General features: G+C 43.2%; 1 protein-coding gene across 1 annotated transcript in view; it reads right to left on the reverse strand.

Moving 5' to 3' along the window:
- LOC124595302 (PDF receptor-like) overlaps positions 1-24,402 on the reverse strand; it is a gene marked incomplete at its 3' end in the record, with an annotated part of 401,917 nt that overhangs the window by 58,157 nt on the left and 319,358 nt on the right. Inside the window, exons 8-10 of the mRNA XM_047133989.1 lie at positions 23,759-23,861; positions 4,940-5,060; positions 3,271-3,340 (exon numbers count right to left, since the gene is read on the reverse strand). Of these exons, the coding sequence (XP_046989945.1) occupies positions 3,271-3,340; positions 4,940-5,060; positions 23,759-23,861 (294 nt within the window). The remainder of the gene's footprint in view (positions 1-3,270; positions 3,341-4,939; positions 5,061-23,758; positions 23,862-24,402) is intronic.

Consider the following 24,402-nt stretch of genomic DNA (forward strand, 5'->3'; position numbering starts at 1 on the left):
CGTTCGTGAGCAGCCCATGCTTCCCGGTAGCGGCACTAGTCAAAACGCAGCGTTTCTTTTGTGGTTTCATCGGCACAATACACATTCCGGCTGCTGTTAGTCTCCAGGATGACGCATTCTGTTGCAGGGAGTCTCTTATTTGTTCTCGGATGACATGCGCACGTACTAACGGATTACGATGTGCTTGGTGCACAAAAAGGCGATCATCCATTCCGGTGGTCAGACTTTGTTGGCCAGATACTTGACCGCGTGGGTGCTTACCCTCACATTCTCATGCAGCCCAACATTGGGACAACTAAAAACTAAACGCCCGAACAGGCCATGAAGGGCCAACGGTACCGATCGACCTCCGTGTCATCTTCAGCCCATAGGCGTCACGGGATGCGGATATGGAGGGACACCGCTCTCCCGGCCGTATGTCAGTTTACGAGACCGGAGCCACTACTTGTCAGTCAAGTTGCTCCACAGTTTGCCTCATAAGAGCTGAGTGCACCCCGCTTCCTAACAGCGATCGGCAGACCGTATGGTCACCCATCCAAGTGCTAGCCCAGCCCGACAGCGCCTAACGTCGATGACCTCACGGTGTTATCACTGCGGCAAGACAATTGACAAACATTGGTACCACTATTAATCCAAATGTCCAACAAATCTGGATACTGTCGTGGGCTTCACAGTGATCGCTCAATGTCTGACGCTTGTTACGCCGATTATACATGCATTACGGGTACTGGTAACAACATTAATGTACCCTGGTAGCTGTCAGAGTGAGTTGCAACGGTAATAATTTACACACCCACCGATGGTGTCTCGTTTTCCTGTTATACTGACATTCGACGAAGTATTCTAGGTGCCGTAATCGTTTTTGTCAAGCACTGTATTTTCTATCGCGTTTATTGTAGTTCTCAAAATAAACATGTCTTTCTTTTCTCTTCTCAAAGAATACATTCAGTAGGAATAGTTAGGTGTAACTTCTGGTTATTAAGTACTGTCAATGTTGAAGAGCATAAACACAATGAGGTTCATATGATTAACTGATGCTGGTTAATTATTTATGGGCCTGCGCTCATAACCAGTACAAATGTTCAAATGGAAATAAGAGAGAACTTCAACTTGTCATGTAATTGGCATGGAATAATAATTAAATAAACAATTATATGTACATAAATAAATAACTCCGAAAAATAATCTACAGTTACCGTTATTTTCATTGTCATTACGTGATCGAAATCGAAGAAAGAAAGAAGAATAAGAATAAGAAGAAGAAGAAGAAACTGCAGTTGTGACTTCTCCGTTCTGTTTTATATTGTAATTTTGCTTAACAAAAGAAATATGCGAGTACATTTTCTTTGTGCGGGTTTTGGAATCTTGGTGAAATCATTATGTAATAATCGTAATATTAGCTATAGCCTGGGTCGAGAAACTGTTCTTCATATGACGATGATTTTTGTTTTCAAATTCATTTTCTAGTGTTTTACGACTGCAAAGCTAACGACATTGAACACCTTTGAGATAACTATTTTCTGGTCCACTACTGACGCTTGTAAGTCTGTATTAGTCCTGTGGATATTATCGAAGGGCATGAAACAATATTTGATACTGAATGTGCAACATGGGAACGTTCCTTCGTACTCAATTCACATGCATAGCAACTAATTTCATCTTTGCCATAAATAACGCTGCAATTTCCACAGAGCAGAACAATGTTCGTGTACTGACTTCTAAGTTTGTTTTGGTGACTTTTGTATGTGTTTTCCATGTGCCTGTCAACTTAATTTTTTCTTTAGTTTTGCAGCAGTCTCTAGTGAATAGAAGCATACGAACAACTGTGTCGATGTGCTTTGTGTTTTCGACATTAGCTTTCTGTTCTGTCTGATAGCGACCGTACACACCAGGAAGGACGATCAAGCCTTGTACTCGTCTAATTAATCTGTTTCGTTCACAACCTGGTAATTTCCGCTATTGAATCCTCAAAACCAAATCTCTCAATTTATGTAGCGATAGTTGACCTCATGTGATATTTAAATTTGCCATGCATACGGACAGTTACGTTTTAGGTATTATTTATCGAATAATTGTCTTATTTCATCTTAATTAGTCGACTGTGGAAAGGCATCGAACGAACAGGCATATGAATTTCACGTCCTGATGACGATCACTAAAGACGAGGCACGAACATGGAATAGGGAATATGGAGAACGAAGTCTTCCGTTTTCATTCGTCATAGGAACCAGTCCAGCATTCACCATTAAGACGTTTTGGATAAGAAAGGAAAACTTAGATCTATATTATCGAACAGTGATTTGAGCCTTTGTCTTCATCAATGCGATTCTTGTGTATTAGCGCTGCTCTGCTTAGCTTAGTTGAAGGAATCAGAGTCCGTTCGCCCAAGAACAATAGGATGGGTATTCAAAGAGCTATAACATTTGACAGCAGGCCAGCACCACGTAACTTACTGAAAGTGACGAATGGAAACGGATTTGATGTATCTTATGGCGTAACAAATGAGGTATTGAAACAATTGCCTGATAAAAGCCATTCAATCCTTTTCATTCCCAAGTGTCTCTCAAATGGCAAAGACCACACACTTATGGTAGGAAGTCTATGGTCTAACGCCTAAGTACCGAAATACTCCTCAAACGTACTGAAGTAGGTTTCTAGGTGCATGTGCGTAATTGAAGCATTCTAATTACGTTTGGTTTTTCCCAAAGCAGCTAGATTCCGTACCCTAGAGCTTGGTAATTATAGCGTAGATATGATCTGTTCCCTTGTCTTTTAATCAAAAGCAATCACACGACTCAAACACATACGTCCCCTCTAAAGTATTAGTAATTCCGCAAGGAAAAGACACTAAATGCATTTGTTATCACCAGTAAATTTTCAATACGGTCTCTACTTTCTTGCAATGTCGTTAAACTGAAAGGTGAACTACTTTCCGAACATACGTCACCCAAAATCTCATTTCTTGATGATAAGCAATTATTGTGCGCGACAGTCTGCCGGATGCAGTTACGGGGGACACAAAGATTTCCAAATTCAACTTTTGACAGCGCATGACATGGAATCCATTTAGCAGCTACGGGATAATAGTCCATGGATGTATTACGTACGTCTGCTTAACCAATATGATGAAATATTTTCGTTGAAATCACTTAGTTTCTCTCACATGTGATCTGTTAAATGAATAAGTAAATAAAACAAAAACAAAAAAGTAGGAGTAAACAAGATAAGTCTAGTAAAATGTGTTAGTGTCGTACTAAACTCTATACTCACCACTATTACCCCAAGGCGGGGACCCTCTAGAATCCAGAAGTATGGCGTCAGGTTGTAGCCCCACCAGCACCTGAAACAAAGTGTGAAGTGTGGTTCTTCTTTGCTCTGTAGCCTGCAGGTTCTGGTTCGAAAATATTTAAAGATTAATCCTAAATCGCCCGATTTTAATACATAATTGGCATCATACCAATGTATGGAAAGAAATACTCACTATCAAATATAGAAATATATTGCTCTAAAAATATTACATGTATGACGCTATTTCTTAAACAGAACGTTTCGCAGGTGTTTAGTCATGAGTGAAGCGGTCGCGATTTGCTTTCAACGTAACGACATTCAGCTTCGGAAACTACTACTTGTAGGCGACTAAAAATACACTTGCTCAATATTCAGGTCTGCGTGGCTAATGCCATGAACAGCCTTTGTGGCGCCAGACAAACTGTCTGTCAGAAGGCTGTGTATTTGTAGAATGGGTGACCTCTTATTCCGTAAGTGATGCCAAGAAATTACATTCGTGGCGATTTGTTATGATTACTATAGTGATCTATTGTCGACCGTGATGAGCTCCGCATGTTCTTACACATTTTAACTACTTTAGGCCACGCTCCTGTCTCGGCTAGTTAAGTGTGTAGCAGCAGAAAATCTCAGAATAAGAGCATCAGAGTCAAATTACCTTGTTTGCTGAAAACAGTTTCTAACACAGGAAACCTCAATGGCGACCGCATGTGGGTGGAGCGTAAACCTAAACGAAATTCAACAAAAATGCAAGAGCCACCGCATCTCTGGAAAGTGCATGAGAATTATTCCAGGAAAATGTGTAAGATAATGAATACGGTAAACCCAAATGCGATAGATGAATAGTAGAATTTGCCAGCAGATTAGTTATACAACTTCAGCGTGGTAACGATGAATACCCATCGACTTGTGTATCTCACATTCCTTCCAAACACCACCTTAGATCCACAAAAGAAGTGGTCTTACACATTCCCTGCAAACGTCGCCGTGATTATAAAGGGTTGCTTGTAAGTCACTTGAGTTTACAGATGCGTTGCATAGAAATCACGTGATCTGAGTCAAGTAAAATGTGAACAGAGATCCGATATTATACTGGAGATGTGAAATCTGTTCATAATACCACAAGAAAATAACAGGAATTAATCTAAACTGATTTCTGTCACAGTTCCTAGTCGTATGAAAGCTGTTGCAGTGTCTACAGGTGACTGCGACCTCATCATAATAACAACGCCTGCTCCCAGATGCGTTCATAATCACACTAGACAAGTGTCTGCAAAAACTGTCTGCTGCAGCGAGCTGATGCAACTTACGAACAAGAAAGAAGTGCATTTGAAAGTTCCTGACAGGTTTAAACTCTGCCGGACCGGAACTCAAATCCGGGGAATAATTGCCTTTCATGTGAAAGTGTTCTGCCAACTGAGCTACCCGTGCACGACTCACGACCCGTCCTCACAGCTTCACTTCCTCCCGTACCACATCTCCTACCTTTCTTCCATGATTTCTAGCTGCAAGACAGTCAGCTGTACTTTTGCGAAGTTCGGAATGTACGAGGAGTACTTCGGCTGTTACTGTTGTGGTACCAGTCGGAGCGGGCAGGACGTTTTGTGTGTGTGTGTGTGTGTGTGTGTATGTGTGTGTGTGTGTGTGTGCTGACCTGTTGGAGCCGCCGTACCGGACGGCTGTGGTGACGGCCCACGCCGCGGTCATCAGCACCGGCACGCCCCAGCCCAGCAGCGAGTAGGCCACCAGGTAGGACCCCTCCTGGAAGACCGTCACTGGAACAAACACAAGCAGTGCAGGCGTTGACAGATATCTCCTGCCGTTCTGTATAAGTTTGGAGAACATTATCATTAGTCATCGTATTGCTGTTGCTACGATATAACCTTCACTGTCAAGACTAGTTTCTACATCTGCATATTCAGGGTCGTCCATTTATAATGATCGGGCCAAATATCTCACGAAATAAGCATCAAACGAAAAAACTACAAAGAACGAAACTCGTCTAACTTGAAGGGGGAAACCAGATGTCGCTATGATTGGTGCTGCCATAGGTCAAACGAATCTCAACTGCGTTGTTCTTAAATAGGAATCCCATTTTTATTACATATTCGTGTAGTACGTAAAGAAATATGAATGTTTTACCTGGACCACTTTTTTCGCTTTGTGATAGATGGCGCTGTAATAGTCACCATCGTATAAGTATGTGGTATCACGATACAATCTGCCAGTGCGGACGGTACTTGCTTCGTGATACATTACCCGTGTTAAAATGGACCTTTTACCAGCTGCGGAAATGGTCGATATTGTGTTGATGTATGGCTGTTGTGAACAAAATGCTCAAAGGGCGTGTGCTATGTATGCTGCTCGGTATCCTGGACGACATCATCCAAGTGTCCGGACCGTTTACCGGATAATTACCTTATTTATGGAAACAGGAAGTGTTCAGCCACATGTAAAAAGTCAACCACAACCTGCAACAAATGATGATGCCCAAGTAGGTGTTTTAACTGCTGTCGCGGCTAATCCGCACATCAGTAGCAGACAAACTGCGGAAGAAACTGGAATCTCAAAAACGTCGGTTTTGAGAATTCTACATCAACATCGATTGCACCCGTACCATATTTCTGTGCACCAGGAATTGCATGGCAACGACTTTGAACGTCGTGTACAGTTCTTCTACTGGGCACAACAGAAATTACGGGACGTTAACATATTTTTTCCACGAGTTCTATTTAGCGACGAAGCGTCATTCACCAACAGCGGTGACGCAAACCGGCATAATGTGCACTATTTTGCAACGGAAAATCCTCTATGGGTGAGACAAGTGGAACATCAGCGACCTTGGCGGATTAATGTATGGTGCGGCATTATGGGAGGAAGGATGATTGGCCCCCATTTTATCGATGGCAATGTAAATGGTGCAATGTATCCTGATTCCCTACGTAATGTTCTACCGATGTTACTACAAGATGTTTCACTGCATGACAGTATGGTGATGTACTTCCAACATGATGGAAGTCCGGCACATAGTTCGCGTGTGGTTGAAGCGGTACTGAATAGCAAGCATATTTCATGACAGGTGGATTAGTCGTCGAAGCATGGCCCTCACGTTCACCGGATCTGACGTCCCCGGATTCCTTTATGTGGGGAAAATTGAAGGATATCTGGTATCGTGATCCACCGACAACTCCTGACAACATGCGTCAGCGCATTGTCATTGCTTTTGCGAACATTACGGAGGGCGAACTACTCGCTGTTGAGAGGAATGTCTTTGCACGTATTGCCAAATGCATTGAGGTTGACGGACATCATTTTGAGCATTTATTGCATTAATGTGGTATTTACAGGTACTCACGCTGTAACAGCATGCGTTCTCAGAAATGATAAGTTCACAAGGGCACATGTATCACATTGGAACAACAGAAATAAAATGTTCAAACGTACCTACATTCTATATTTTAATTTAAAAATCGTACTTATTATAAACTGTCTAAATTTGTGAGCCGTATGTTTGTGACTACTACAGCGCCATCTATCACAAAGCGAAATAAAATTTGTCCAGTTAAAAGTTTCATATTTCTTTATGTACCACAAGAATATGAAATAAAAAATGGGGGTTCCTATTTAAAAAAAAAAACGCAGTTGATATCCGTCTGACCTATGGCAGCGCCATCTACCGGGCCAACCATAGCGCCATCTGGTATCCCCTTCAAGCTAGACAAGTTTCGTTCTTTGTAGTTTTTTTTGTTTGACGCTTATTTCGTGAGATGTTTGGCCCGGTCACGATCAATGGACCACCCTGTATACTCCGCTTTCCACCAAGCGGTGTGTGGCGAAGGGCAGAATTCGCGCCAAAGTCATATCCCCCCACCCCCGCCCCTCTCTGTTCCACACGCGGATCGCGCGAGGGAAAAACGACTGTCTGAACGCCTCAGTACGAGCTCTAATTTCTCTTATCTTTGAATGGTGATCATTGTGCGACTTGAAAGTTGGTGGTGATAACATATTCTCTACATCCTCGGCCCAGATCGGATTTTAGAATTTAGTGACCAGCCCCTTCCGTTAAGCGCGTCGTTTATCTGGAAGTGTGTCCCTCTTCAAACTTTCTATGAGATTTGTAACGCTCTCGCGATGGCTGAATTTATCAGTCACGAACCTTGCCGCTCTTCTTTGGACCTTCTCAATCTCCTGAATCGGACCCAACTGGTAAGGGTCCCATGCAGACAAATAATACTCCAAGACTGGGCGAACTGAGGTATTGTAAGCTATTTCCTATGTTGAAGGACTCCATCGCTTCAGGATTCTACCAATAAGCCGCAACCTAGAGTTCGCCTTACCCGTTACCTGTGTAACCTGATCGTTCCATTTGAAATCATCTCGAAAAGTCACACCCAGATACTTGACGGAAGTTACCGCTTCCCAGGACTGGGCATTTATTCTGTACTCGTACATTACTGGGGATTTTCGCTTTGTTATACGCTGTAGGCTACACTTACTAATATTGAGAGATAACTGCCAGTCATTACACCACGCCTTTATTTCCTGCAAATCCTCATTGATCACAACTTTCGTGTGATACTACTTTCCTGTAGACTACAGCATCATCAGAAAACAGTCTAATACCGCTGTCAATACACTCAACCAGATCGTTTATGTAAACCGTAGAAAGGAGCGGACCTGTTACGCTGCCCTGAGGCACACCTGATGTTGCGCTTGTTTCTGTTGAAGTCTCCCCATTCAGGACGACATACTACTCTCTTCCTGTTACAAAACCCTCTATCCAACCGCATATGTCATCAGATTGACAGTAAGCGCGGACATTTGAGAGCAAGCGACAGTGCGGAACTGAGTCGAACGCCTTTCGAAAGTCGAGAAATAGGGCATCAACCTGGGAGCCGGTATCTAGAGCCTGTTGTAGATCATGCACAAAAAGGACCAACTATGTCTCACATGACCTCTGTTTCCTAAAACCAACAGATCAATCTCAGTTGACTCATACACATACAGAAGTGCTAAAAGAGATGTCAGGTAATGAGAAGCAGCATTATGGGATTTCTAGGACAGGTTGCATTTATAGGACAGTCTTGCTCAATAGAAAACGGTCCGCAACTCGTGGTTTAGTGGCTATCGATCCTACCGCTGGACCATGGGGTCCCTGGTTTGATTCCCAGCCAGGTTGAGTACTTTCTGTGCCCATGGACTGGAGGTTTGCGTTGTCCTCATCATTTCGTCATCATCATTATCATCATTGGTGACAGTGCCTCGCTTGACTATAGAAAAAATTGGACTGTTTAAAAACTGGGACTTTGTACGGGCGCTGATGACCGAACAGTTGCGCGCCCCACAAACCAAATATAATAACATCAACAGGAAAGGGATACCGAATTCTACGTAAACGTTAGAATACACGCCTAATAATATATCTCATTATCAATCTCCTAATAACGCACTCTCTTTCACCGCATTAAATGGATTTTGGTTTAGTGCGGCTATTAAACTACGGTAATTTGATGTGACCAAAATGATAAGTAATTCACCCATGTGCAGAGGTCGTGCAGAATCAGAGATTAAATTAAGCCCTGTCAAGAATCTAATTCCTCAAATAATACGCAGTACGCATTGGCAACGCAAGATCCGACCGATCGTACGACGACATGAATTAATTTTCATTATTTTACTCAAAAGTATTATGAAAATCGTTACAAGTGGTTTGCAAATACTCAAACGTTAAGCAGGCTTGGGGAAATGGTATGACAGTTAAAAAGAAGATTCATGACATTTATTACACAAAGTATTTTACTTTTGAATACAAAAAGCTTAAATAGTTATTGGAATTCACTCTAAACCCTCACAATTTCACGAATTTGTTTGCGTGGCATTCCTCTGCAGCAAGCACAGAAATATTTACTTTGTGAAATAATAGAGTACCACTATAAGAGAGGACTTTCATAACAATAACAATAATTTCACCCAACACCTTTCCACTCACTTGTCCGTCAACCTCTCCACAAAACATTTAAACTAACGCTTTCAATCATTCTCTTAGAGCTATTACATTCATATTCAACAATCTACAAATTGCACTGAATAACCACTAACACCTGCACCCCACAAAAAATTAAATGTACATATACTCTCTCTCTCTCTCTCTCTCTCTGCCTCTCTCTATCTCGCTTACTCACACACACACACACACACACACACACACACGTACGCAAACAAAAAAAACAGGATGAGATACATAGCGAACTCACGGCAGTTACGTCTTGAAATCACTCTTTACGATAAAATATGTATAATTAGTGACAGAAGTCTGATAATTCATTACAACCATAAGGGCAGACAAGATGAAAAGTGGGAAAAAGAAAGTTCCGAACATAAAAACATGTTTATGTTTCGCAAACAGAGCTGTAATGCGACCTCCAGCATGTGACCAGATGAAAGGAATCCCAGATGCCAACTAAAACCTATAAGCCAACTAAAAACTATAAGTAATCGCTTATTTACATAATAAACGAGACGCGAACTGTTTTAAAATCTACAAATAACACATATCGAAAAAAAACTGTATCATTCTATACCCCACTGATGATGCCTTCAAGTGAAAAAACGAAATGTATCTGGGAGAAATGTAAAACACTGCAGCATGAACAGACGGTTTTTATTTACAAAACAAATACCTCACAGTTTAAACTGATCTGATTGGCTTGACAACATCTCAGCAATGGAATATTTCTCAACAACGAATAAGGCAAAAATAATGAGATGAGAAAAAGAAAGTGTGGGAGCTTCACCGTTGCAGAAAGCAAATTACGACAGTGCTTGCAAATAACTGGAAATAATAAGCATGCAAACCACGAGGTGGTGTCCAAAAAAACTAGAAATATTTTTTAAAGGGTATATATTTTCAATTGTTTACGAAACAAACTTATCCCTTCCAAAATACTCTCCATTACAACTTGTACATTTGTCGCACCGATGCTTCCACTGTCCGAAACATTTTTTGTACTCATCTTTAGAAAAAGCTTACAGCTACCCACCTCGTTTTTTCTTGACTTCTTCAGTGTTGTCAAATCGGTGTGCTTTCATGCCCCTTTTAATGCGTTGAAATAATAAAAAGTCGCACGGAGTCAGGTCAGACGAGTAAGATGCGTGGGACAGTGGAACCTCGCCATTTTTAGCCAAAAACTAACAGAGATGGCTGTGTGTGCAGGTGCGTTGGCACGAACCCTTTTCATTCACAAATCTTCCGGTAAAATTCTCTGAACCGACCTCCAAAATAACACACTAATCTCTGACAGTTGTCTATCGACGGTCTGTGAGCATAAGCTCTGGAATTTGTTCAGTATTTTCGTCGACTGGGCAGTTGATGGACGTCCAGAATGAGTTTTATTATCAATCGACATGTCGCAATTTTTAAACCGAGCAAATCTCACGTACAATTGAGTTTTACCCACGCCGTCATCTTGGTAAGCGGTTTCCAACAATAGAACAGTTTCAGCAGCATTTTTACCTAGTAGAAAACAAAATTTTACTGCTTCACTTTGGTCAGTTAGCCTTCCATCATAAAAAACGCAAGAACAAAACGGCGCTATCAAAAACATTCGCTACTGTTGAACAGAACAAGCCATGTCGACAATACAGGTGTCACTGTAGTGGCAATGAGTTGCTCTATACACGCCTAGCGGCAGAAAAACATACTACAATAACTACGTCCACAGGAATGATATTCCGTTTTCTTTTAGGTACCCCTCGTATACTGATAGGAGGATTCGCTGCCGGACTGTTAACAGAACAAAGTGGCCTCACATCCCCATCTTTACATAACTTTAGCGCAAATTCCTTATTCGATTCTCGAATCATTTGAAAAGAAAGTTAATATTGTTAACTCGAACTAGAATATTTATCAGTTAACTCCACTACACAAACGAATTATACACTCGCCACACGACCTCCCCCTCCCAGATGTTGAACTTCACAGTGAGATCTACCCTTCCTTCCAACTGTAACCTTGCTTTGTCGCCCCCCCCCTCCTCCCCAGGGTCCCCCTTTTCCTCTTCCCCCTTCTCACAGAGTGGAATCTCTACCATCCCTCCACTCCCCAAGTCCCTGCACTCCCATCTCAGCTGTTTTCCTCTCCTGTCCCTTTCCTTCCCAGACCCCCCTGTGGCGTGCCCACCACCTCGTCCCCATTTCTCTCCCCTCTTTCTCACCTTTTCCCTTCACCCTTGTCACACACCCCTGTCAGATCCTCCCCGGATTTTTATTCATTATCATGTGGTCTGAGTTAGTGTTGTGTTTGGTTCCATTATACAGTGTCATCAAGTGATGTGGTTTTAAATTGTGTGCTCGACCTGTATATAGTCCATGATTGTTCATGTGATTCTCTCCTGTGGCCGACTTTTAACTACAGTGATTTTAAGCGCACAAGAAATGACAGCTGTGTTCTTTTTAACTGTCCCCCTGTGCATTTCCCTATATTAGTGTGTATTTTAACTCTCATCATCTACATGTCCCCCTTTTATTCACCTGTATTTTTTTCTAAGCATTCCCATTTTATGCATTTTGTTAAACCGTTTGGCTGAAGAGAGGTGGACTGTGCCAGCTCTCCCCTGACTCATATGCGGCAGGGGAATGAAATCGCCATGTGGTCTCAACATTACACACAATACAACAAGATTCTACTCCCCCCCCCCCCCCCCTCCTAAAAAAAAAATATTCACTCGGAAATATTCATGTAACACACAAACTAAAAACAGGGGAAAAATCATTACCGATTCACGGACCAAATTAAGTACGAATGGCGTTACTTAGCGTAGATCCCCAGTGTGTCCAAATAACGGACGAGACATAAGCGCAAAGTCCGATGCGCCTCGAAGGCAAATCAATTTCACACGAAATAAGTAGAAAAATATGCAAAGAATTTACAAGAGTTCAAGCTAGAGCTTTACTGGCTTCCTAACTCAAACACATCGCGACTTACCTAGTTTTGTGTCCACTAGCAACACCCGGGCTTACTGACCAAAGGCAGCAACACAAAGTCAACTTCTGTCCCCTACTCAGAACTGAGATGGAATATTTTAGGAGAGGGAGACGGCGCCCATTCCACTGACCAGTGAGGACGACCAGAAAAGCCGCTAGAGCTACTGGCTTGTTTTGCAGACAGCCCGAACGAGGCGGGAAGGCCTGTGATTCACCAAAGTCCGTTCAGGGAAATGTCTTTGCGGTACAAAAATTACGTGAAAAGCGAAATTGTAAAAGTTCGTACTGCTTCTTAGGATAATAAGTTAAGGGACTTCTGTGGCTTCTACAAAGCATTCCAGCCAATCACTCATGCTTCCAAACTAAATGGACAATGCGGGAAAACGAGACCATTATGGCTATGTGAGAGAGAATGCAGTATGTAAAGAAAAATAAAACAAAATACCTTCCTCCCTTCCTCCCTCGAGTATGAGCGCGATTTTAATTTGGTAAATTAAGAGCAATCAGACAGTGACATCGTGAGATTAAAAATGAAATAAATTGTGAAAGGAACGCGAAACACAAATAACGTACGGAAAGGCAGCTCCGCATTGCCCTCGACAACCGCCTATGTTTCGACAGGCGAACACTCCGTCATTTTCAGGAAATAAATGAAGCCAGAGATCGCTGTCAAGGCCAACATGAACCAACAATTGACGGGGTAAAACTAACCAAGGACTAAAAGCCATCATATTCCGCAAACAGCTAGCATCAACTCGCAACCAAAGACTATTAACTTAAGATGTTGTCTAAATGGTTCAAATGGCTCTGAGCACTATGGGACTTACCTTCTGAGGTCATCAGTCCCATAGAACTTAGAACTACTTAAACCTAACTAACCTAAGGACATCACACACATCAATGCCCGAGGCAGGATTCGAACCTGCGACCGTAGCAGTCGCGCGGTTCCAGACTGTAGCGCCTAGAACCGCTCGGCCACCCGACCGGCTGTTGTCTAAAGTGTAATACTAATTACCTACGGGCTCTTACCTAGCAATAACTCTGTCTTTGTGTTATTTGACTGCAGTCAGTGCAAAATTCCAAGCAGGTTTTGCTTTTCTTGCGTACTGAGTGTTTATGTTGCAATATACTGTGATTTAGTGTTTCACTTGAAAGCGAAGACTATTTTAGCTCTGCAATATCGGGCCTTGTCGCAGACAGTACCCGTCTGCAATCCTGTGAGCCATTTAAGGTTCAAAATGGTTCAAATGGCTCTAAGCACTATGGGACTCAACATTTCAGGTCATAAGTCCCCTAGAACTTAGAACTACTTAAACCTAACTAACCTAAGGACATCACACACATCCATGTCCGACGCAGGATTCGAACCTGCGACCGTAGCAGTCCCGCGGTTCCGGACTGAAGCGCCTAGAACCACACGGCCACCGCGGCCGGCTATTTAAGGTTCCTTTGTGTTAAAAATTATTACAATACCTACTTCTGTGAACATGAAATTGTTCTCGATAGCGACAGCGTCTTTGTACAACCTGTTAAAAAGATCATCTTATGGGTTTCGCATGTATAGGTCGACTATAAAAAGTTTTTGGTCTAAACAGTTCTCGCCAGTAAATGATGTGTTTTTGCAGCAGACGTTTGGTTGTTAATCAGGATATTCCTCAAGATGAGTGCCTGGCAAGGAAGTGAACCATTAAGAAGGTATGGTCGGGTGTCTGTGTAACAAAGAACACGTACACACCAGCAGCAGGTACGGAAGTGATGGGGTACGTGGAAGAGCTACCAGAATACGTCAGTGTTGTTCGTGTTTAGTGTTCTTATCACTGGCAGGATGTATAAAAGTCGTGAACAGCGTTAGATATTCAGTTACCACTCTGAGGAGCATGGAGATGCCACATACTCGTGTGTAACAGTGTTATCAGCAACAGACAGAGTTTAAAAATGGGCTCCTGTGGGTCTCTGTTTGGCCGGCTATTCGATTCATGCAGTACCTACAGTTGTGGGGCTTTCGGCTGTGACAGTGACCCGATACTGGACTGGGAACGTTGGGGCAGGCATATTCGTCGTCAACGCTGAAGTCGTCCAGGTATAACCACCACAAGGGGGGATCACCATATTGTGTACCAAGCAGATCACAACCCTTCACATCTGCATCCGCCATCAGAGAACAGGAATTGGACTTTTCTTCACCTGTTGCTTATTTTTACCGACCTAGCACCTGATTGCTTACAGTGGATCATTTATTGCTTCTTGGCCGCTATGATCGGGTTATGGGACATGAGTGGATCTGAGGAGGAGTTGCATCAGGCGCCCGCAGCCGATCATACCGTTGCAAGTGTCCCTCCCCCCGGAGGCGGGATTCTTATTCATTTCTGCCTTTTCTTGTTTGTTTAACAGCGTTATACTTTACCAAAATATATCGCATGAATTGGATATGGAAATATAAAAATTTAGTTTCATTTAAGAAGAAATAAAAAGAAAGATAGTAAGAGCTGCATGTGTTCCCCCGCCTACAAGGGAGATATGAGCTACAGTGCAACATGTTTTCCGAACACATCAAAAGCAGTTTTTTCAGACGAAAAACTCTCTCCTGGATCCCCGGTATTCCTGTCGTGCTTTCCATCTCTATGATAGCGACATTGTCTGCTGCTTTACTTTTTTACGGTGAGCATTTCACGTCCCACAAGCACTCCTGTTCGACGTAAGGACTCCAAAAAGTCATGTTGCTGATCTACAAGAAACGAAAAGAGAGAGCGGAACGAAGACTGACAATAATGCGCGCTACTTAACATTGTGACTCTATTCGCGCCAGTCCAGTGGCGCGCCAGTGGTAACGGAGCTGTTGTGGGGGGAACCCAATTAACTGTTTACTGCTCAACTTACTGGATCGGGCCGCCACTCGCCTAAATTATTGGCCTAGTGTGAACGGGCCTTAAAGGTTAGCTGTGCGGTCAACCCTGCCAATAGATCGCTACATGAATACATTGTCACCTAACGTGCCGTCGCACGATCCCGATTATTATGTGCTTATTCTTGTAGGGACCCACCACCTGAAAGACCCAAAGGGTATAAAAAGGGATTGTTTTGCTAACTCCTCCTTTTATAACGGGCTGCAGCTGAACCCGTTGGGCAACAGCGTTTGTTCGAGAAACAAAAGAGCACACTGCTGCTGATTCAAGCATAAAGAATAGATTCATCTCGAACCAAAGTCTTTGTCAACACAGTTTATCATCGTTGCTCTATCGATATGTTCTCTATATCTCATAGACGCGTATCGGTACAGCTTGGTAGTTCCTCATTACCTGATGGCTATGACGTTAAGATGTTTTCCCAGTGGCGCCAGTAGCAGGTTACAAACAGTTGTATTGTAGATGCTCGGTGAACTGGTTCCCGGTATTAATTAATGAAGGAATTAGCGTTGACGCTATTCATGTCCCATTGGGTCGTATTCACCGCTACAAGTAAATAACATGACATGGACCAAAAATTAAATAATTTGACTTCCATCGTTAAAATTTTGCAGAATAAAGCCAGGGAAGAAACCTAGCCAAACTCTTATAAAGCAATAACAGCACGAACCTCTTTTTCATGGAAGTGAAGCATGAAGAACAACAAGACACGAAGTACGTAGAATACAGGCTCAAGACATGAGATTTCTAAGAAGAGTGGAAAGTTCTACAATGGAAGTTGAGGAAGAAATTAAAGTACAACGAGGTATTTAGGAATATATATCCTAAAAGAAAAAAATTAATAAAAATAGGAGAACACTGAAGGGACATGTAGATCACATGGGTGGACAAAGATCTGCGAAAAAGGTTCTGAGATACAAACGCAGTTGATGGAAAAAATATGGGAAGACCATAGATCAGATAAGGTACCGTAACAGGCAATTTTTCTAATACTTGAAATGAAGAAGAAGGAGGAGGAGAAGGAGGTGCAGGAGGAGGTGAAGAAGAAGAAGAAGTAATAGCACGTTTCAACTCATCATTCTTACAACAGGCTTTCACGTAACGCTGTTATTTCCTTTTATCATTTCTACCATAGCTGCTGTTAGTGTTTGGATCCTGGGCTGGTGGCAATACAGGATAAAGACAAAAGTCATTCCCCTCCTACACACTGCATAATCCGAAATTTATTCCTCCTTGCCCCACCTCGTGTGATACAACTACGTCGACAAATATTCCTCTTGCACGAAGTGATTTGCTTGGTTAGCGAAAAGGAATTATAATTCGCTTTCGGAAAACATTTATCAGTTTGAGCTGTTATTCAGTGCCTGGTAAGTTTATGTTCAAAAAATATATTAATATTGAAAATGAAATGTTAAATCTGCAAAGGATTGTGCGCTGAGATGGAACTTCCTAGCAGATTAAAACTTTGTGCCGAATCGAGACTCGAAATCGCGACCTTTGCGTTACGCGGAGAAGTGCTCCACTGACTGACTTGCCCAATCACGATTGACAAGCCCTCCTCACAGCTTCAGTTCCACCTGTACCTTGTCTCCGACCTTCCAAATTCCACGGCAGCTCTCCAGCAAAACTTCCATGACTAACATTCCTGGAAGAAACTACACTCCTGGAAATTGAAATAAGAACACCGTGAATTCATTGTCCCAGGAAGGGGAAACTTTATTGACACATTCCTGGGGTCAGATACATCACATGATCACGCTGACAGAACCACAGGCACATAGACACAGGCAACAGAGCATGCACAATGTCGGCACTAGTACAGTGTATATCCACCTTTTGCAGCAATGCAGGCTGCTATTCTCCCATGGAGACGATCGTAGAGATGCTGGATGTAGTCCTGTGGAACGGCTTGCCATGCCATTTCCACCTGGCGCCTCAGTTGGACCAGCGTTCGTGCTGGACGTGCAGACCGCGTGAGACGACGCTTCATCCAGTCCCAAACATGCTCAATGGGGGACAGATCCGGAGATCTTGCTGGCCAGGTTAGATGACTTACACCATCTAGAGCACGTTGGGTGGCACGGGATACATGCGGACGTGCATTGTCCTGTTGGAACAGCAAGTTCCCTTGCTGGTCTAGGAATGGTAGAACGATGGGTTCGATGACGGTTTGGATGTACCGTGCACTATTCAGTGTCCCCTCGACGATCACCAGTGGTGTACGGCCAGTGTAGGAGATCGCTCCCCACACCATGATGCCGGGTGTTGGCCCTGTGTGCCTCGGTCGTATGCAGTCCTGATTGCGGCGCTCACCTGCACGACGCCTAACACGCATACGACCATCATTGGCACCAAGGCAGAAGCGACTCTCATCGCTGAAGACGACACGTCTCCATTCGTCCCTCCATTCACGCCTGTCGGGACACCACTGGAGGCGGGCTGCACGATGATGGGGCGTGAGCGGAAGACGGCCTAACGGTGTGCGGGACCGTAGCCCAGCTTCATGGAGACGGTTGCGAATGGTCCTCGCCGATACCCCAGGAGCAACAGTGTCCGAAATTTGCTGGGAAGTGGCGGTGCGGTCCCCTACGTCACTGCGTAGGATCCTACGGTCTTGGCGTGCATCCGTGCGTCGCTGCGGTCCGGTCCCAGGTCGACGGGCACGTGCACCTTCCGCCGACCACTGGCGACAACATCGATGTACTGTGGAGACCTCACGCCCCACGTGTTGAGCAATTCGGCGGTACGTCCACCCGGCCTCCCGCATGCCCACTATACGCCCTCGCTCAAAGTCCGTCAACTGCACATACGGTTCACGTCCACGCTGTCGCGGCATGCTACCAGTGTTAAAGACTGCGATGGAGCTCCGTATTCCACGGCAAACTGGCTGACACTGACGGCGGCGGTGCACAAATGCTGCGCAGCTAGCGCCATTCGACGGCCAACACCGCGGTTCCTGGTGTGTCCGCTGTGCCGTGCGTGTGATCATTGCTTGTACAGCCCTCTCGCAGTGTCCGGAGCAAGTATGGTGGGTCTGACACACCGGTGTCAATGTGTTCTTTTTTCCAATTCCAGGAGTGTATGTTGCGGATACATCTAACTATATAAACGATTTAGGAGACAATCTGAGCAGCCGTCTTAGGTTGTTTGCAGATGATGCTGTCGTTTATCGTCTAGTTAAGTCATCGTAAGATCAAAAGAAATTGCAAAACGATTTAGAAAAGATATCTGTTCGATACGAAAATTGGCAATTAACATTAAATAATTAAAAGTGTGAGGTTATCCACGTGAGTGCTAGAAGGAATCTGTTAAACTTCGGATACACGGTAAATCAATCTAATCTAAAGCCCAAAAATTCAACTAAATACCTCGGAATTACCATTACGAACAACTTAAATTGGAATGCACACGTAGAAAATGTTGTGGAAGGCGAATCAAAGACTGAGATTTATTGGCAGAACGCTTAGAAAAAGCAACAGATCTACTAAAGAGACTGTCAACACTTCGCTTGTCCGTCGTCTTTTGGAACACTGGGATCCTTACTAGATAGTATTAACGGGGTAAAACGTTCTCTTCCGAATACGATCTTCATAGGGAGATGTGATCGTCATAATGAAAAAGGAAACTCAGAGCTCTCAAGTAAAGATAAAGGTGTTCGTTTTTTCCAATAGCTGTCCGAGAGTGGAATAATAGAAAATTATTGTAAAGATGGTTTGATGAACCCTCTGCCAAGCACTTAAATGTGATTTGCAGAGTATCCATGTAGATGTTGATGTAGTTTTAGATGGCTTGGCCACAGCCTGGGAATGTTTTCAGAATGAAATTTTCACTCTGAAACGGAATGTGCATCGGTAAGAAACTTCCTGGTAGAAGTTAGGAGACGAGGTGCAAGCGGAAGTGAAGCTGCGAGGACTCGTCGTGAGTCGTTGTAGGGTAGTTCGTTTGATAGAGCACTTCCCCACGAAGGGAAAAGATTCCGAGTTTTAATTTCGTTCGGGCGAATGTCGTTTTAATGTGCCAGGAAGGTTCAAGTTTTATATTAAATCTATTAAAATATACCTTTTTAACAATTTTAACGATTTTCATTTTTCTGTGCTATTAATTAGGATTTCTCTATCGAAACAGTGTTTCTAAGTAAATTTACGTTTCTGAAAACTGAATTTGAAATCTTTTTTTTCCTCTTTTTTCATGCGCCCCGCCAAAGCTTGAATTTTGTTCATTTGGTCCACTTCAGCTTTTGAGTTTCACACCGTTGCTCTACACCATACAAGATGTGCAGAACTGGCACCACGTCGTCTTTTCATACGTTTGCTGATGGTCTGTAAAGCCTCACAGCGTTCGTATGCGTGGGTGGAGTCTCCGAGGAGAACAAAAGTTGCCATACTGCTATGGTCGTGGTCATAGGTTCCTCGACTCTGGTGTGATAATATGAGGTGCCAAATGCATTACACAACATCTCTTGTCCTCATAGCAGGTAACTTTTACAGCAGACGTCACATTTATTACTCACAAAAGACATTGCTTGCGTCCTGTCTTTGAGGATTTTGTAAAGTTATTTTCAAATAAAATAACACCAGACCCCATCGTAGCCATGCTGTTTGGTCATAGTTCCATACAGGGATTATTCCATTTTTGCTATGGACAGGGCTTTCTCCAGCTCTTTCATCATTTGAAAAACCCTGATCATGGGTTGTCGAGAAACTGCCACACCGCCACTTGCTAACTGCAGCTACTGACGGAATATGGCACAGGGCTGATGCAGCATGGTATGGCATATCCGCATCTGTCAAGCACACTTACTTTGAATCGAAGCGCAACACAACTAGAGACACTACTGCCACCGGAGGGGGTAGTTACATGATCTAAATTTCACACCCTTTATACTCCAAATCGTTTACAAATAAAGGGAAATAAGAAAAGTACTCATAATTTTGAGATGTGGTAGAAAGGTCCAGGACAAGAAGAAAACGTCTAGATAAAAACAGGCTCTAAAATGCAGTGAGCAAATGGTCATCTCGCTACTGTGAAACACATCTCTTCTGTTGCAAGCTCCTGGCTATCACGAACAACCATCAGAATGCAGTAAGGAACTCAGTAAACCGGTGGCAGAGATTCTAATGTACTTTGATTCCTGCTACATACGACCTGCTCTTGTGAGTCATCGCTATAGGAGCTGCCCAATATAATGTCCAATGAAACGAATTGAAATGAGCGTGGGGAAGTTAGGACCCCGATTTGCAGGTCTTTTCTGTTGGCGTCACATTGGACGACTAACGCCACATTGGGTGGCTTGCGTGTCGATGCTGAGGACAACACATCACCCAGTCCCTGAACGGAGATAAGTCTCCAACTCGATTGGTAATCGAACGCGGGCCCACAGCACTGTGGTCAGACGCGCTGGCCAATCAGATAAGTGGGCGGACTCCAGTTATTGTAAGGCATGCTTCTATTGAACGACTTACGGAATCACGCTCTCTAATTTGGTCACGGATACGCTGGAAATGATTGATGACGCGTTCCAGTGGCGTTTATACTGAAAAAGACCGTCAATCGACCTCTAACGTGCTTTGTAATTTTAGCAAGTTCTGCAGAATATATTTTCTCTGTCTTATTTGTGTCCTGTTTTTCATCATGGCAGGGAGGAAGATCATCCTGGAAACTGTACTGGTAGATTCTTATCTTCATTTCATTACGTTCTGTATTCAGCACCCCACATACTTTTGACCACCCTTCCTACAAATAAAAAATTACTAGACTGTACGAATATGGCTGTAATTGCAAACACACGCACATTGGTAAATTTAGGAGGACTTTATTGGTTTCCTGGAAAAGGACACTACGTTTAATTTTTCGAACTGGGGTGCCAGTTTGGTAGGGTGTCTGTCTGCCCAGCCTTTCATAACGCACGGCCTCACGATTTGTTCTCTCAGAACCATGCGCAAGACAAGCGCTTGTTCAGATTTTAGACATTGAACCTACGGAAATTTTTAAGAAAAAAAGCTGGCGTCTTTTCTCCTATCTTCGGAAGTCAGGAGTTGCTTGATACCACTGAAAAACTCGTTTTCTAGATTGGTCGGTTCGCCCCTCCAAGTTTCTTTCTACCTCTGTCCAGGGATGGGAGGCAGGCTGAATTTTGTGCAGACTTTTCCTGTTGCTGTGTTGGGATCTGGTGAGTATGATTTCCCGCTTTTGTCGGCACTTGCAATGTGACTTGGGATGCGAGGCAGTTCCGACAATTCTCTATGATTTTTGAAGACATTTTGCAGAAACATTACAGGGTCCCGCCGAGTGATATCTTTGCTTTCATTTAACTGAATCCAGATCGGGCCGACTTCGTTCTTTATTCACTCATGATTCACCCCACACATCATGACCCAGGTCAAGTTTCGTGCCTGCTTTTGCTGTGAGTCACAAGCCAGATTTGGTGACTCAAACTTTACTAGAAAATGGTGAATTTTGCTTTCGGTTATTCTTTGAATGTTTAAATCTTTGGGTTTGAGCACATGAGCGACCATGTTTCGTTACCTAGTTAACCTACTCCTCGCTAAACAACGAGTATTAATATAATAACAACAGTTTCCTTTAAGGAGCCACAGTGTTAGGAATTTATATGTGGTAAATGTTCACAGAAGTTGAAGAGCATGCACCAGTTTGTGAATCAAAAATTCTCTAAACCTTTCCTCAATGTACATACCAGCACGCCATTGCACCTCCTGTAGTGACTAACCTCGTTGATCCTGTGACAGAAAGATACAAGGAAACATTTAGTAAAGTTTATTCCATGATCGGTCACTCTGAAGTCCAGTATACCAGTTCCGCCAGTTTCTTTGTGATAGAACATAGGGCAGATTCATTTAACTTTTATGGGACTTCAGGCGACTTCGCATTCTCTTAGTTATAGAATGATAAGCACTCTTTTCTTCAACAGGGATCTCGCGCCTACGATGAAGTCCATGTCATATGGCAAATGTACGTCCCACTGAAGATCCAATTACCATTATTTAGACGTTTTAAACATTTCATAAACAGCGGGAGGCTGTTAAATACGTCACCAATGGTGCTTGCACACACCAAAGATTTCATGTGTGCCCACGACCCGAAGTCCAAAGGATTAGGATCGGGAGAATGAGCTAGGCAACTTTCTGTACCTTGCCGACCGAACCATTGGCCATAAAGTAACTGTGTGAGGCGTTCTCTGACATTTCGGGGAAAATGGGCTGTTGTCCATCACGCATGAAGCACATCTGTAGCAGTTGTATGAACGGTACCTCCTCTCGGAAGACAAGCAAGTGGTTTAATTGGAGCTGATGACACTATGCACCAGTTAAGATGTTTGGTAGTATGTAAGGTCCTATTAATCTGTCACCACTAATTCCGACCCATACAATAATTGAAAATCGGAGATGAGTCCTTTCTCCTTCACCTGCTTGTGAATTTGATCGTCCAGCAAATATCGGTGATCATTAAAGACAAACCCCTCTCGTGGCAAACCAGCGTCGACTGTAAACAGTATCTTTGTTGTGAAAGTGGATCTTCACCACATCTTTGTAATAATCACTAGCAGGACTCCATTCTAGGTCGTTAATCTTGTGGCCGAAGGGGTGAACACGCTGCACCTGATATGGGTATACCAACTGTTCATGCAGGATTGCCCAGACAACGGAGGATGACTAACCCCGATTTGGTTCTGGAATTCTACGTGAACGACAGCTCACAGCCGTTCAGGTATGCATTTTAGGGCCTAAGTTTACTGGACTTTTTCTGTTTTTTTGGTCGATACCACCACTTCTCAAAATACAAAATAATTTTTAAATACCTGTATAACAATATGTTGTTCCTACTTCACCGTATACACAGAGTAAGCAAAATTTGGTGATCAGTTATCATTCTTGGTGTTTTTGAAGGGCCAGTAGTTTATGTCTCTTGAGAATTTAACACCTGAAAATAGTTTTATTGTGTTGATATGAAGAAAGTCCAATTGCGGAGCGTGACAATTTCTGCATTTTATATTTCCGCTGTATAATCAGTCGGAACGATAGGGAAACACAGAGAGCCTGAGTCGAATTCGAGTTAATGATGCAAAATAATGTGATTTAGGTATGCTAACCTGTGTAAATCTGTGATTAGTATGATGCATAAAGACGAAATGAATTACTTCGCAAGATATGAAAACAAACGGTTCATCGCGCGTAAGAAGTGAGTTCACGTACACGGATTCACAAACATTGACTGATACATTGGCGAAAAGTTTCAAATTAGCGAAGACCCGGATTGGGGGCGAGCTCTTTCCCAACGTTATAATGAGAGGACCAGGATGTCTCCGAATGGTGCTCAATTCGAAACCTATGTACGAAGCAATATCGTCAGGACAATGCGATCGGAAATGGTACTGAAACTGCGCCTTCAACAGTAGAGCTAATACGCGTTCTGGTCTCACACCCAGGACCGGTTTGCTAATTGTTAACATCTATTTGGATAAAGAGTCTCGATTTTCGTCGTCACTAACAATGAAATCGACGATGGTGTCTGCTCAACTTCCTCCCTCCTAAGTACAAATTTACTTGTTACTACCCTGACAGAACACGTACCTGTGACGGCGTTGTGGAGGTAGAGCCCCTCCACGAACATCCACATGAACATGGACGTCCTGGCGTACTCCAGAAGCACGTACGACGCCTCGCACAGCACTGGCTGCAACAACAATACACAATGAAGCATTAGTAACAAAATTCTAGCAAGAAAATGGGGGAGGTGAAAGATGAAGGGTGATGAGGCAAAAGAAATAACTCGAAATCTAAGTTTTATGAGTATGTAGTACAGACGGGAGCTATCTGCTACAGTTTTGTAACTAGCCGATTGATTATCACCGACGCATCTACAGGACAATACAGCTCAGCTCGCAGGTGCATTGCCCGATAGACACTATCGCGCTCCACCACCCCCTCTCCATTACCCATTGATCCGAATACGCCATAATCTGCGCAGTGCGCGACGTAGCCACTACTTGGTGCATTTCAGTTTTATCAAGTTGTATGTTAGGTTTGGGCTAAGAATAGAGGTCATCGACGAGTGTGCTAAAATGTCTTACGTGACACGGGTGGTTAGACATGATCAAACAATAAAATTTTCCGTAACACTGAAAATATCGGATGATTCAGAACGAAAGAACAGATTTGAGTTGTTTATTAAAGATAAACTGTAAAAGACAGAAAAACATCCGAACATCACTGGA

This window comes from Schistocerca americana, chromosome 2 (genome assembly GCF_021461395.2).
Source record: "Schistocerca americana isolate TAMUIC-IGC-003095 chromosome 2, iqSchAmer2.1, whole genome shotgun sequence".
In the NCBI taxonomy this organism is placed as follows: Eukaryota; Metazoa; Arthropoda; class Insecta; order Orthoptera; family Acrididae; genus Schistocerca; species Schistocerca americana.